At 36.9% G+C, this 15939-nt stretch overlaps 1 protein-coding gene across 13 annotated transcripts in view; it reads left to right on the top strand.

Moving 5' to 3' along the window:
• MYCBP2 (MYC binding protein 2) overlaps positions 1–15079 on the top strand; it is a 293536-nt gene extending 278457 nt beyond the window's left edge. For 8 of the 13 annotated variants that reach the window (XM_079778973.1, XM_079778980.1, XM_079778981.1 and 5 more), the window contains 9 exons: positions 211–339; positions 685–817; positions 2290–2393; positions 3407–3595; positions 4305–4412; positions 5687–5896; positions 8373–8480; positions 9079–9244; positions 14263–15079. In XM_079778973.1, the coding sequence (XP_079635099.1) occupies positions 211–339; positions 685–817; positions 2290–2393; positions 3407–3595; positions 4305–4412; positions 5687–5896; positions 8373–8480; positions 9079–9244; positions 14263–14378 (1263 nt within the window). In that variant the 3' untranslated portion in view covers positions 14379–15079. The remainder of the gene's footprint in view (positions 1–210; positions 340–684; positions 818–2289; positions 2394–3406; positions 3596–4304; positions 4413–5686; positions 5897–8372; positions 8481–9078; positions 9245–14262) is intronic. The other 5 variants (XM_079778974.1, XM_079778983.1, XM_079778984.1 and 2 more) reach the window with 1 other exon arrangement.
• Positions 15080–15939: the final 860 nt, after the last annotated feature.

Below are 15939 nucleotides of genomic sequence, written 5' to 3' on the forward strand. Positions count from 1 at the left end.
AAATACACATGTTTATTTTATTAATAATTGATTTAGGCCTTTGAGGAAATTTTATAATTTAATACACTTGCCATCATTCAGTTTAATGTTCAGATTCCAAATTCTTAATAGACTTCAGTTACTGTTACTGGTAAAAATAAATTACATTCAATTTGTGTAAATATTGATGCTTATTAATTGAATGTAACCTATGGAAATGTCTTATTTTAGCCTATGTGTGATAACCATGATGATGGTGAAACTGCAGCAATCATTTTATGCAACGTATGTGGAAATCTATGTACTGACTGTGACAGATTCCTTCATCTTCATCGACGAACCAAAACTCATCAAAGACAGGTGAAGATTTCTGTCTTTACACACAGAACAGTATCTAGAACATAAAGTGTATTCAGTAACTTTTGTGGGAGACTTGGGGTAATGAGAAAAAAATGGACTTGGGAATCACAGCAGCTGTGGCACTTACCAACTGTGTAAATCAAGCGAGTTGTTTAACCTCTCTAAGACTTAGTTTCCACATTTATAAAAATAGAACTGTTGTAAATATTAAAGAGAAGATTGGAAATATCTGGAACTTTTTAGAATGCCTACTTATAAATGGCATTATTATTGAATAATTAAATTTATACTTCTCTTTCAGAGTCATAAATAAATATATTTTCCTTTTTCTTAATGATATAATAGGTCTTCAAAGAAGAAGAAGAAGCTATAAAGGTTGACCTTCATGAAGGTTGTGGTCGAACTAAATTGTTCTGGTTGATGGCACTTGCAGATTCTAAAACAATGAAAGCAATGGTGGAATTCCGAGAACACACAGGTAAAAGAGGATTTAAGATTGAACCATGCCTGTTGGTTACCATTAAACTAGATGTTAGTTTAAAATTATTTAATGTGATTAATTGAGTGTATTCTGACAAGTAATTATTATGACATCATTGATACCTGACTATATTAGTAAATTTATGAGACAATGGTAGAAAAAGTATCAGGCTAAAAGTCAGGAAACCTGGTTTGCCACTAACTAGCTGTGTAATCTTGAGCCAGTTATTTTATCTCCAAAACATGTGTGTGTTCATTTTGATTTATTTATAAAAACGTAAGTCTGCTATATTCCCAGTTTAGTTATATTAAGTCTTACAAATTCTCAATTTTCAGTACCTCTGTCATCTGCCATTTGACTAACATGAATTCCTGATGTTAGAATTAGGTATAAACCTGAACAAACTTAACTCAAGTAGGAGTAACTTTTCATGCTATAAAAGCATGGTCTTTTTTTTCTCAGAGCTGATAGTATTTTTTCCTATAATCTGACCATGCCATACATAACATTAATAAATGTTCGAATGTTGAACCATCATTGTTATTCATGATATAAACTATCCTTTTTTTAAAAGAAAAAATTTTAATGTATTTTTATTGATTTCAGAGAGGAAGGGAGAAGGAGAGAGAGATAGAAACATCAATGATGAGAGAGAATCATTGATTGGCTGCCTCCTGCACGCCCCACACTAGGAATTGAGCCCACAACCTGGACATGTGCCCTGACCAGAAATCAAACCATGAGCTCTTGGTTCATAGGTTGACACTCAACCACTGAGCCATACCAGCCAGGCTAAAAAGGATATTTTTAAGTTCCTTGTATTACTATTATATTTAGAATTTTTGTATCTGTGTTTATAAAATGATCTTGGTCTATATTTTTCAATCTTCCTGTTCTTTTTCATGTTGTTCTAGTCTTGTTTTTATGGGTCTGTTCCTTGTTTATTTCAAAATGTAAATTTCTTTCCAAATTATTCTATTATCTCTACTTCCTTGGGTGGGAATTCTGTTTTTCAAGTTTCATTTTCTCTGATGAGGTTTTCTCCTAGGAAATTTTAATATTGCACTTGTGGAAAGGTACTTAAAGCTGTATTTTCCTTTGTTTTATATATTTTTATTTAGTTTTTTTGTGTTATATTTTGTCTGGTATTGTGCTTTTTTAGTGGGGGGCTTGCCATATCTGCTCAACCTGCTATCTTGACTAGAAGTATAGTCTATTCCTTTTTACTGAAAAAGTATAAATGAATCAGTTAATAATTTATTTGGCTTTAAGTATAGCTCTTCAGTTTCTTATCCCTTTTCTTGTATAATTTGTAATTAGTGTAGCTTACAACCTTCGGCTTGTAATTGCCTGGCTGATTTCCCAATGATGACAACTGATACAAACCTGGTTTGCTTGTTTGTTTTTAATGAGTTATATTAAAATATTAGGAAATATTCTTCAGGAGGATTTTTTCTCCTTGAATCTAGGCAAACCCACCACAAGTAGCTCAGAAGCATGCCGCTTCTGTGGTTCCAGAAGTGGAACGGAGTTATCTGCTGTTGGCAGTGTTTGTTCTGATGCAGACTGCCAGGTGAGTATCCCAGTAAGGGGAGCACATATTCCCACATGACATCTTTACTTCATATAAGTAAGAGTTCCATCTCAGCATCATTTGTGTTCTAAATTAGTGTAGTACTCATGTTGAGTTAAATGCTTTATCAAAGCTGGTGAATGGGTCAGATAAAGCACTCGAGCCCAAATCAGATTCCTTTTGTGTGTGTTTCCCATCAACCATCGGTATATACTATATAGTTAACATTTACTTATGTGCTAGAAACTTAATCTATGGGCTGTATTTCCTTTGCCTCTTATAGGTATTTTATTCACTTATTTTCCTAAAATAAATTTCCAGTACCTGAAAGTTCGTTAGTCTTAAACATCTATACACATTCCATGTTATGAAGATTTTTTGTTCTTGTTAATCCTCATCCATGGATTTTTTTTCCCATTGATTTTTAGAGAGTGGAGGGGGGTGAGGGAAGATGAGAGAAAGAGAGAGAGAGAGAGAAACACATCACTTGGTTCTATGTGCCCTTGACTGGGAATCAAACCCACTACCCTTGGTGCATGGGATGATGCTCCAACCAATTGAGCCACACTGGCCAGGGCTATCCAGATATTTGTGATGCCTCAATTTAGTTAACAAGAATTTAGATAGTGCCCAAATAGTGAAAGATACCTGTATTTTATTTAATCCCCATTTTGGCCAGGGGGTGGGTGGTAATGGGGAGATTGTAAGGCAGTAATTTTTTGTTGATCTGTGGCTATGCATTATAACAAATAGATTAAATCTGTAATTCAGTTTTTATCAGATTCCCTTTATGTGGAGTGAAAAATTTTAAAATCACATTAAAACAAAAATAGACTTTATTAATAATCCTAAATTATGTTCAAACAAAGAATAAAAATCACTTTATTGTAACTTAGTCTTAATATGTATTTCCTGTGGAAAAATACCTTGGAAAATTAATATAATGGATATGATTACTAGGATGTGTGCTTTTTTTCTATATTTTGTGTGCCATTGCAATTTATTTTTAATAGGAATATGCTAAGATAGCCTGTTGTAAGACACATCCTTGTGGCCATCCATGTGGAGGTGTAAAAAACGAAGAGCATTGTCTGCCCTGTCTGCATGGCTGTGATAAGAGTGCCACAACACTGAAGCAAGACGCTGATGACATGTGCATGATATGTTTCACTGAAGCACTCTCGGCAGCACCAGCCATTCAGGTTGTCTCAGCTTTTAAAGTATTAATTGTGTCTAGATTATCATTGGGAGAAAATGTCCCATTAATACCTACCAGTTTATTAAAGAGAATATCCTGTTTACATTCTGTGTGTTTAGCTTTAATTTGTGATTTGTGTGAGCCTACAATAATCAATAAAATGTTCATAAGGAATGAAAAACAGATTATACAATATCTACTCTTTTCTTAATTTTCAATCCAGAATGATACTTAATAGCATTATATAATTGATCTGTCATAATGATGCAATGATACATACCTCTATACATAACGTACATACATATTAATAATATAGAAGTTACTATTTGCTAAATATCTTTTTTATACTTTTACTGGTTGCTTATTTATATTTCCAGTTCTTGTAATTCCAAGGTAATATTCTCAAAAATAAATCTTAAATCTCTAAGTCAGTAGTTTCCTCTTCTTTTTATAAGATACAGAAGTGAGTAATTTTGCATTTTTCCTAACCCAGCTTACTCTCTATAATGTGGCATTAATATACGTATGCTAAAATATTGGGAGCACCTGAAGACTTATTTAATGTCCTATGAATAGTGGGAAAGTGCTAAAATAACATTGTACTAAATTGCTTGCTTTTTCTCTTATCTCCTTTCATATATTGAATAATCTGCCAGTTACTGGTGTTTATCATTGTTACATTTGCTTATATTCTTCTCTTTTCTTTATTTAAGCTGGACTGTAGTCACGTATTCCACTTACAGTGCTGTCGACGGGTTTTGGAAAACAGATGGCTTGGTCCAAGGATAACATTTGGATTTATATCTTGTCCCATCTGCAAGGTATGGAAAGAATCAGAAATTATCTACTTTTTATTTACTTTCATCTTTATCTTCATCTTTCATCTTTCAGAATAAACTGTCAGTGTCTCTCAGTGTCCTTACCAGCTTACTTTTTTTTACAACCATCCCCCATCAGTTTCTGTTCTCTTTATCCAAGTGGTACCTAAGAATATAATAGATGTCTCTATTATGATGCATTTCAAAATAGTAATTTCCAATTAAAAGCTAGTTAAGTTAAGCATAGTGCATCATAAAATTCATTTAGACATCATCAAGCATTGACAGGCATGTATCTCTGCTTTCAGACCCCCTGAAAATTCAGGTCATGTGACATGACAAGGGGTAACTACCAAAAAGAAGAATGAGCCGTGGTGCTTGTAGGTACTGATACCTGCCATTAAAAAGTAAAAGCTGAACTTTCAGTGCCATTAAAATACTTTTAGAGCTCAAATAAGAAATTTTTTTTTATCTCTACATAGATAGTAATGAGCAAAGTAGCAAATTGTTTTGGCAAGCTAATAATGATTAACAAAAAAAACTTTAAGAATGTGATTAGCAATGCCATCTCTATTAATTCCTTTTTTTTCCTATTTAGTTCTCCCTATTTTCCTCATATTTGCAAACTGATATGTAGGGTATAATATGGAAAGGCTTAACACAATCATTGCTTAGGTAAACTGAGAAATAATAAAAAAGGATTGTAATATTTGCTCTCCCATCATATAATGCAACCAAAAAAAGTCACATTTAAGTGGTATAGAAAATACTACCTGCTTATTTCTACCACCTGACATTCTACCGTAACTCCAAGGAAAACAGAGAGAAGGGGTACCCCGTCTTATTTGTGGCAGCAAGGTAATAACCTTTTATTCCCAAAACAGCTAAGGCAGCAGGAGATATGTTCCATATTCAGGAATATGAAGCTAATAAAGTGGAATTTTCACATTCTGTGCCCCACTTACCTCCATTCTCCCTGTGAGGCTTGCAAGGACTTTACAAGATTATTTTTAAATGGCATTTTATTTATAAACTAGAGGCCCGATGCACGAAATTCGTGCAAGGGGCTCAGCCCCGCAACTGTGGCAGCTGCCTAGGCCCCCACACGCCGCAGCTTCGTCCAGTAGGATCTCCAGTCTAATTAGCATATTACGCTTTTATTATAAAAGATCTTTTCGTTACCTCCTAGCACAGTGCTTTGGCACTTTGGTACACACTGTTTGTTGAATTAATAAATAAATGGCTTTCTTAACAGATGTTCATTTTTTAAATTTCAGAACAAAATAAATCATGTAGTATTAAAAGACCTGCTTGATCCAATAAAAGAACTCTATGAGGATGTCAAAAGAAAAGCCTTAATGAGATTGGAATATGAAGGTCTGCATAAGAGTGAAGCTATAACAACTCCTGGTGTGAGATTTTATAACGACCCAGCTGGCTATGCCATGAATAGATATGCATATTATGTTTGCTACAAATGCAGAAAGGTATGCTATAAATTATACTAAGAATTTTTAAGAACTAGAGATTATATGATTAAAAAGTTGAATTTTGTATACTGATATTCAATTATTCTTACATCTAAAATCTGAAGTTAAAAATGAGAAAGCTTGGTACTGTGTTTCAAGTTTAATTTATTTACTTAATTTGTTTTGGGATATTTTTTAACCTGTACAGACTATTTCCAAAACATGCAATATTTCTGTACACAAGCTACTTCCCATCAGTAATAACCTCCTGTTTTCCAAATCCAGGTGGTTCTTGAATAAATTTCTCTTACTTGACTCTTTTGAGCATTTCCTCCTTAAATTCTTACTTCCTTGGCTTCCAAGACCACTTTTTTTATATCCTCCTTCCTTTCTGGTCATTTGTCTTTAATCCCTCCTAAGGTGTCTTTGCATTTATCTACCCTTAACATATTTGTTTCCCCAGCACTCCATCCTTGGCTAATAATACCTCCTTATCTTTGATTTACTTCCTGTACTCCCATGCCTTTGCCAACCACCTATAATGTTATGATCTTCCAAAATCTTTGCGATTTAGATACAAATGTCCATCTGCCTTTCAGACATTTGGATTTCTCTCACATACTTCAAAGTCCATATGTCCAGTATTATATTCAACTTTGACTCTCTCATTCTCCAATGTTAATTTACAAAGTTAATCACAGCAGCTTTCTTTACTGCACTGCTTTTGTGGAGCCCCTAACGCCTCCATGCCATCCTTTATATTTACACTGCTACTCATAGGGTATTATTTCTCAAATCTGATTGCATCATTGTTTTGCTTATAAGCCTGTAAACCTGTCCACCCTTCATCTCATCCCTCAAGCTGCTACCTTTTGCACCTTGTGCTATAGAATATTGAACAGCTTCCCAAACTTGGCCATGTCTCCTCGCTCACTGACACTCCCATGCCATCACATAGGCAGTTTCGCTTCATGAAATGCTCTTCTCTACCTCTCTACCGTCTGCTCTGCATTTCACTCTCACCTGCCACCTACTGACACACATGCTTAGGTGCAGAGCCAGACTATCTATCACATTTTTGTATTCATATCGGGTTTCATCTCCTCTACAATGTGCCCATGCTTACCCATCACCATCACATGATTTAGAAATCTGGTATACATCCATCATAGCCTTCATTATTCTGCATTATGATTACTGGTTCACTTATCTCTCTGCCTCACTTGATAAGTTCCATGAGGACAAAGACTATATTTTTTCATTTCTCTGTCTCCACTACTGGCACTTTATTAGACACTAAGTTAATTAGAAAATGAATAAATGAACAAAGGAATCAATAAATGAAAGATGCATTCCCAGTGTAGCAAAAAGAAAATATAGATAATGAAGGGAAGGATAAATAGATGGTAGCCAGAAAGGAAGACAAATATACATAAACCCAAGGAAAGACCAATACTGTGTCTTTGTGAATTGTATTGTTACAAATAATAATACATTATTTATGGGTGTATAATGTACTAAACATCATAAATGAATATTGTGCCACCATGAGGATAGCAGTCAAATGTCCAGGAGGCCACACAAGGAATCCAGAGAAGTAAAACAGCCGGAATAGACCCCAGGACAAATGAAATATTTCTGAGGCCAAATTTAGCTAGTGGAAGACCATTTATTAACTGTATCAATGCAGCCTGTCTTTTAACCTGTTTTCTAGTACAGATAATAGATTTATATTGACTCATCTTGTTTATCCTCATTTTTTGGCTATGGGACATGTGCATGTAGATTGCCCCAATTACAATTTACCTCATTTGTTTTGTGCCCAGAGCAAATTCAGATAAATCATTTGTTATAATTTCATTTACTCTAGTATCTGTATTAGATACTGTTCAGTTCTTGCATATAATATAGCTCTATAAGTATGAGCAGTATTCTGAGAAGAATTACCCAATTTGCCTTTGCTTTTTAAAAAATGTTATATGATTAAAATTGATTTTTTTTCTTTCCCATTAGCTTGAGGATTATAATTCTGTACTAATATTTACTTTAGGCATATTTTTTGTCCTACAGTATTAAAATTGGAGAAGTTCTAAACATATTTTTAGAGCAATAAAAAGAAAGATGTTATTTACAATTTCAAAATGATAAAAGGCTATTTAAACTTTGCCCTAAAAACGCAGTTTTTCTTTATTTCTTAATATCCTATTTTGATATTTATTTGGAATATTGTATATTATTTTTTTATTTTGCTTTGACAGTACAGTGTTTGAACTTCCTACTGTAAGCATGAATTCATTCTAGAATTGAAAAACCGTAGCTTTATTTCTTACCCTGCTCTGCCCACTGGGCAGCAATGTGGGCATCCACTCGACATGCCAGGGAGTGTCTAATAGACAATATTATTTCCTAAGACCTCTTGATCTTATGTCCACTATGCCCAAATTACACGGCAGAGTTTTTCCCTGCTGTAATCTCACTGCATTTTTTTCCCTAGGCATATTTTGGTGGTGAAGCTCGCTGTGATGCTGAGGCTGGACAAGGAGATGACTATGATCCCAGAGAGCTCATTTGTGGTGCTTGTTCTGATGTGTCCCGGGCTCAGGTGGGTAGACCATTTTATTAGAAAGGACAATTTAGAAACGTTAAACCTCTAATTTTTTAAAATAATAATATAACCAGTATGGTGGAAATGGCATAGCATGTTTTTCCCCCAGCATTTTCTGATGTTTGTACAGCAATGTATAATTTTCCAACTTATTCATATATATTATCTATTTTGGATGGGATTTGCATTTTATACTTTTGTCTCCCATAAAATAATCACCAAATTTCAAACTTTTAGATTTTCTCCTATTTAATGAAATCTTCATAGTACATCTATGAGATTGATAGATAAATGAAATATTAATTTTTCAACTTGGCTGACCAGGAAACATTCACAAGGAAATTAAGAGGCTAGCTTATAAATAAATTAGTTATGATGGAGCTGGGATTAGAACTTGAAGCTTGTCCAGATCTTTTGGGCAAAGCCACACATTTATTAATTATTTTTTAATGTGGGTATCATCAATTTTTCAATCAGTTTTTAGAGTTGTGCATACTCTCAAAATATGAATCGCTGAGTTATATATATGACTATCTTAACTATAATGAAATAGGTTCACTATAATCTTGTGTCTGTCTATTTTCTATTGCTATAGATGTGTCCGAAACATGGCACAGACTTTTTGGAATATAAATGTCGCTACTGCTGTTCCGTGGCTGTCTTTTTCTGTTTTGGAACAACACATTTTTGTAATGCTTGTCATGATGATTTTCAAAGGATGACTAGCATTCCTAAGGAAGAACTACCACACTGTCCTGCAGGTATGCTTTTAGTTTTTTTAATATGATTATGGTATCCAGTTTTATTTAATGACTAGGAGCCTGGTGCACGAAATTCATGCACTGCATGTCAGGGGTCCCTCAGCCCAACCTGCCCCCTCTCACATACTGGGAGCCCTCAGGGGATATCCTGCTGACGGCTTAGGCCCGCGGCCCATTGGGAGCGGGCCAAAGCTGCAGTCTGGCCACCCTTTGTGGGAGGCAACCGGGCTGGTCAGGGGAAGGCACCAGCCCCATCACCCCGCTGCTGCAGCCACTGCCAGTCACCACAGTCACCAAGGTGTTTTCATCAACACGGCCTCCAGTCCCTTCACCAAGAAAAAATGACAACTTTCCTTAGGCATTTTCAAGATGTGTCTTTCATAGGATATGCATTTCTTTCTTTTTTTTTTTTTTATCTTCACCTGAGGATATGTTTCCATTGACTTTTAGAGAATGTGGAAGAGAAAGGGAAAGACAGAGAGAAACATCAAAGTGAGAGGAACACTTTGATTGGTTGCCTCCTGCATGAGCCCTGATCTGGGCCCCGGCCAGGGAGGAGCCTGCAACCTAGGTACATGCCCTTGATCAGAATCGAACCCAGACCCTGCTGTCTGCAGGCCGAGGCATTATCCACTGAGTCAAACCGGCTAGGGCAGGATATGATATTTCTTAGCCCCTCCAGCAGCGGACCTTCATTTTTTTCTCCAGAAGTGTGGTGGAAAAACCCTAGATCACCTTTTTGGATTCTTATTACCCAAGTTACTAAGAATATTACCAGTGGCATACAGGAAGCTTAGCCAATGTGCAGTCAGAAGAGGTGTTTCCTCTATAGTTCACACCAATGGAGGGCTGGGCCCTTCCCAGGCCTAAAGCCTCTGGCCGAAACTTTAGGCCTGGGCAGGCCCCTCCAGCTCCCTCTGATCACCGGCTCAGCTCCTGCCCAGGCCGAAAGCCTCTTGGGCAGGAGCGGTCCCCCAGCTCCCTGCGATCAATGGCAGGGGGTCTGCTCCAGCACCAGGCCAAAAGCCTCTGGCAGAGGCTTTTGGCCTGGTGCCAGAGCGGAGCCCAGCTCCCTGCGATCAATCGCAAGGGGTCCGCTCCTGCACCAGGCCGAAGCGACCCCCAGCTCCCTGCGATCGATTGCAGGGGGTCCGTTCCTGCCCAGGCCTTACCTCACAGTGACCTGGGTGCCAGGATGTTCCTGGGACACAGGCCCTGGGCGCCTATGTATGCCATCTTTTTTTGGGTTAATTTGCATAGTCACTGATCGGCTATAACGGTCAATTTACATGTTTGTCTATTATTAGGTAAGCTTGCACAAGTGGCAGAAACCTAGTTGACACTATCCTAAAGAATCCAAGGGGTTCCTTGGCTCTATGAACTTCTGACTTTCTGAGTGAAATAAAAAGATTCTCATCACGAGTGGGGTTGGGAGCTATAGTGGAGCAGATTGCTTCGAGGATGAGAAGGAAGTCAACTAAAGATTATTAAAAGCGTTGCTGTTTGGCACTAAAGGGCCATGTGAAGTTTGAAATTATAATGGATAACAGAACCATTTAAAGTGATTTTGTGTTGTTGTTTAAGAAGCCTGGAGCAGGCACCATAAAGTGGACAACTGGTTTAATCTAGAATGACTGGGAACTGGCAGTAGTGAGCATCAGATAGCCAAGGGAATTAAAGAAGCTACTGAAAATACAGGAGAAATGATTATATGGGCAGATCGGGCTGAGAAAAGTCAATATGAAACTAAAAAGAGACAAGTTTGGAAGAGGTCAGGATACTGGTGATCACAGTGAGGTGGAATAAGAGGCTTAATGTAGTGGGAAAAGTGGAAGAAGAAGTAAATGTGACCATAGAAGAGAATTTTGCATGAGATGTATCTGAAATTAGTGAAAATATATACAGAACTACATACACCACAATAGACAATGTTGTTAAAGCTGGGAAACACACACTTTCATCCATTGCTTTATCAGAGTGCAAATGGTAGACCCTGAGATGCCTCTCAAAATTTCAAATACATCTACCCTTCAACATTCCCACTTCTGGGGGATATACCTACATATGTGAAGAAAATAAACAAGGAAAAATGTGCAAGGTTATTTACTGCAGCATTGCTTGTAATAACAAAAATTCATAAATGATATAAGTATCCACTGGGGGGGGGGGTGGTTAAACACTAACTAATATGCACCATTAAAAAAAGAAGACCGAGGATGGAGTTTCTATATAGTGATATGGAAAGATCTATAGAAGTATTAAATGAAAAATTAAATTTTAAGTACATATAGTATGCTGCCTTTGTAAGAAAGGAAGAAATTAATATGTGTGTGTGTGTGTGTGTGTGTGTGTGTGTGTGTGTGTTTATATTTGCATAAAAACACTGAAAGCTATACAAAAAATTAATAAAATTGGTTAATACTGGGGAAAACAGGGAAGATGGGAGAGAAATAGGGGAAGGTGACTTCTTACTGATTTTTAAACCATGAGAGATACATTATCTAGTGAGAAACAAAGATGGTAAGATAAAGAGGGTTTTTAAAGTAAGGCTACTTTTTGCTACTTACTCATGTCAAATAAAAATTGTTAGACTGTTCCACCTCTAAAAACCTTCTTTTGAAAAAATAGAAGTAGTGGACTTTGAAAGAAGCAAGATCAGAATAATGTGAGGCTAGAGTGTTTAGGATAATGGCCAAAATAGAAATGTGAGCCATCATTAGTAGGAGGAAGGTCTGGAGGTCAGCAAGTGAAGGGAATGAAAGGGGGGCAGGCAGTGTTCCCTCTCATTTGAGTTTGAAAGGAAGAGGAATTATTGAATGAAAGTTGTAGGTTAGTGGTCTGGAAATAAAGGAACCAGAAAAGTCTATCTTGCTTCTTGCCCTTATGACATGCTAGAACCTGGGAGATAAATAATGTTTAAAATACTACAAACGAAAAGGAAGTTAGCTAGTGTTGAAACAAGTATTGCAGAGGACACAGTGGCAGGTAGTCACTGAGAGAAGGAGGATGGGCCAGGCAAACATGCACGTGATCATCCAGATCAGCCAACAAAAAGGACTTTGTCCTATAAACAATTGTGAATCACAGGAATGAGGCACGAGAGGTGGTAGAAGGAAGAAACTGGCATTGATCCTGGGCATTTTCACATATATATTCTTGCCTAATTTTTACAGCCTACAAGGTAGATAGTATTATCCCCCACATTCACAAATGGGAAATCAAGGCCTAGAGAGGTTAGATACCTGGCTAAGATCATACACTTCGATTAAGGTATGCTTTTCCTGTCTCATATTCTGCTCACTCATCCATTCATTTAGAGAACTGTAGATAATTAAAGGAGAACTCACAGTGAAATTAGGGGAAATGGCTGTGCAGTTTACTTAGAAAGACAGAAGGATCGATTCTCTAACCACTGTCAACCATTAATTTTAATTAGTATGTGGATGAAAACAAGATTCTGTTTAAGAAGTTAAATAATCCCTCTGTCCATTCCTTTCTACAGTATTTACTGATAACCTTCTTTGGTTCCAGGATACTTGTGCACATGAACAAAACAAGTCTTTTAAATAATAGAAAAATGGGGGGAGGTGTGCATTTTTAAGCCTAATTTATTTGATTATTATCTACAAATGTATCTTTCCCAAAGTGTTGCTTCCATATTATCATTCATATTTTAGGCTGATTAATTTTTATTTGCCTATAATCTCCCTCCCATATACTTTTCAAAAGAACACTAATAATCAGTCTTCCCATTTTACCAATGTATGCCTTTGTTTCAGAGAAAATGGAAGGGTAGCATGGCTTACTTACACTAAAATTTGTTTTTACCTGAAAAATATCTTATATAATAAAACCCTAATATGCAAATCGACCAAAAGGCGGAATGACCGGTCGCTATGATTCATACTAACCACCAGGGAGCAGTCGCTCAACACAGGAGCTGTCCCAGGTCAGGGGAAGCTCCTGCGTTGAGCATCTGCCCCCCAAGAAGGAGGCAACTGGCGGCAGCAATCAGGGGGCCGGGCAGGCCAGCGGGCGGCGCCAGGCCGCCAGCCAAGGTGAGTGCCAGCAGGGGCCCCCGATCGCCCCACCTGCCATTTGCCCCACAGGTGGCCCTGATCACTGGCCAGGCCTAGGGACCCTACCCTATATATTGGGAACAGTCTCTTAGATTTAAAAATTAAAACCTGGAAAGACTTCTCTAACACTGAAAAAAAAACCACAGGATGATGCAGCCATGACATGCATGGACTCTGGCTTGCACATTTTGTGGTCAGCCCTGACTCTGACACTTAAAACTGTGTGACAAAGCCAGTTACTTAATTTCTCTCTGCTTCAGTTTTTCCACCCATAAGATGGGGAAAATGGTACTACTGCCTCAGAAGGATCATGTCATGTACTATTTTCTATAATCAGGGCAAAAAAATGTAGCTGCCCATACAACAGCAAGATGCCTTTCACCTGTATGAAAAGTATGGTCACTGGTGCATGCAGCATCCCGGATTGTGAGAGGGATGTCTGACTGCCGGTTTAGGCCCGACATCCCCTGAGGGGTCCCAGATTGCCAGAGGGTGCAGGCCGGGCTGAGGAACACCTCCAACCCACATGCACGAATTTTGTGTACCGGGCCTCTAGTTTTATATAAAAATCTCTGTATTTTCTCATCCAGAATAATTTCCTGCTAGACTAAATTGAGGAATTTTTGTGACCATTTTTGTTTATTGCTTTTTGCTTTAAAATGATGAACCAAATTCATCATTAGTGTTTATCTCTAGGCAGGATGCTGTGGTTAAGGGATCATGTCCCTTCTTCAACATATGTATCTCTGGTGTGTTGAGTTTTTTTATGGGGAACATTTTTACTTTTGTGGTTAGAGAACAAATACTTTTGTTATTTTGTATTTGCATAATCATTGTCATATTATTTCTCTGAATAACTTACCAGTGATTTATATTTACGTTAGGTTTATATGAATATATTTTAATTATATTCTTTTGCCTCCTTCAAAACTTATACAGGTCCCAAAGGCAAACAATTAGAAGGAACTGAATGTCCACTCCATGTTGTTCATCCACCTACTGGGGAAGAATTTGCTCTGGGTTGTGGAGTGTGCAGAAATGCTCATACTTTTTAAAACACTCAGATTCCTTTGTCTATGGATAGAAAAGTTGCCTTCATCCCCCAAGCAGATGTGGTGAAGTTTAAACTGCTCAGGATAAGGACGGGACCATTTTTACATCCATGAAAATGAACATTCACAGTGCAAGAAGGATGCCAAATACCATGTACATAATTCTTGCTATGGAAAGTTTCCCCATTAATTTGGTTTATTTTCTTTTGAGCCAAGACATCAAACTCATGAGGTGTTTGCATGTGGCCATTACCGTCATTGGCCTGTGAAGCATTGGACATTTATAGATAAGTGATATAGAAAGAATCACCATGCTCATGGACTAAGAATGATGCTGGCTTTCAAGCAAAAAAGAAAAATAATCATTGTTTATTGTATACTGCCTTTTTGTAATCCTGTACAATTGCATCACGGGTGGGGATAAAAAGAATAATATTCTGGTTTATTTCCTAGACTGTTATTTAAAAAAAAAATTGTGTTAGGATGGCATATAAATGTAATAAGTATCACAATGTAAATAAAGATATCAATGTTTGTCCTCTATAATAATTACTAAATTACAAATGCAGTTTCATTTAAACTTCTAGGTTACGTTTGAGCCTGAAATTTTAATGAAGTGCAATACTGAGTGTGCCTCATTATCTTGCAGCTGTAAACATATTGGAATGTACATGTCAATAAACCACTGTACATTTTTATACAGTGATAAAGCATAAAACTTGTGTAAAGTGTTGCTTGAGAAACAAAATTTAAATATCTTTAAGGTCTAAAACTCCATCCAGTTATCCTTGGAAAGAAAGTTACTAACACAGCACAATCATGACGTGTGCTGGGGAAAATAAGAGTAGTAATGAAGTACAATGTTGGCATCTTAATTGAACACTGTGTAGAAGGTATATGTGTTTAGGAAACTGACCAACCTCTACCTTATTAATCAGTACCTTTTAGAACTTTTGAAAGAGTAATCAACAAAAGGTCCCCCTGTGTCTAAATAAGATGCATTTGAACCATCACTATAAAAGAAATAATGCTTTAAAAAACAATACTTCAAGAGAAGATTATACGAACTTTTTTCCTTTGTGGTGTGTAACAGTGCCTTAACGTTGGAAGCAATTTCTAATTGCCCAAAATGTGTAAAAGCAAGAGTAATTTATTGTCATTTAGGGCACTATGGTGGTCCCAAGCCAAGCTGAAAGGGTTGCAGGCAGGACTTGTTCAAGTCCAACCTCTAGATTACTTTGGGTTAATATTTTGTGAAAAAACCCAGATGATGTGGTAGAAAATGACCACCTATAGCTCCTGCGTTACAAATTCAAGCACCCAAGGAAGGGATAAAGATGACTATAAATGGTTTGCTTTTTATTATCACATGCATTGGCAATACTAAACAGAGTCAGTAATAAAATATTTTTCCCTTCTGGACCAAACTATTCAGTAGCTACCCTCCTCCCCGCCACCACCACAAATGATAAATGTAAATAAGTATTTACTGATTAAAAAAAGAAGTACAAGTTTTTGGTGGGGTTTTTTCCCCAAAAAAGATGAAATCCTAATAAAAGAGTGA

Source organism: Cnephaeus nilssonii (genome assembly GCF_951640355.1).
Source record: "Cnephaeus nilssonii genome assembly, chromosome: 8".
Classification (NCBI taxonomy): Eukaryota; Metazoa; Chordata; class Mammalia; order Chiroptera; family Vespertilionidae; genus Cnephaeus; species Cnephaeus nilssonii.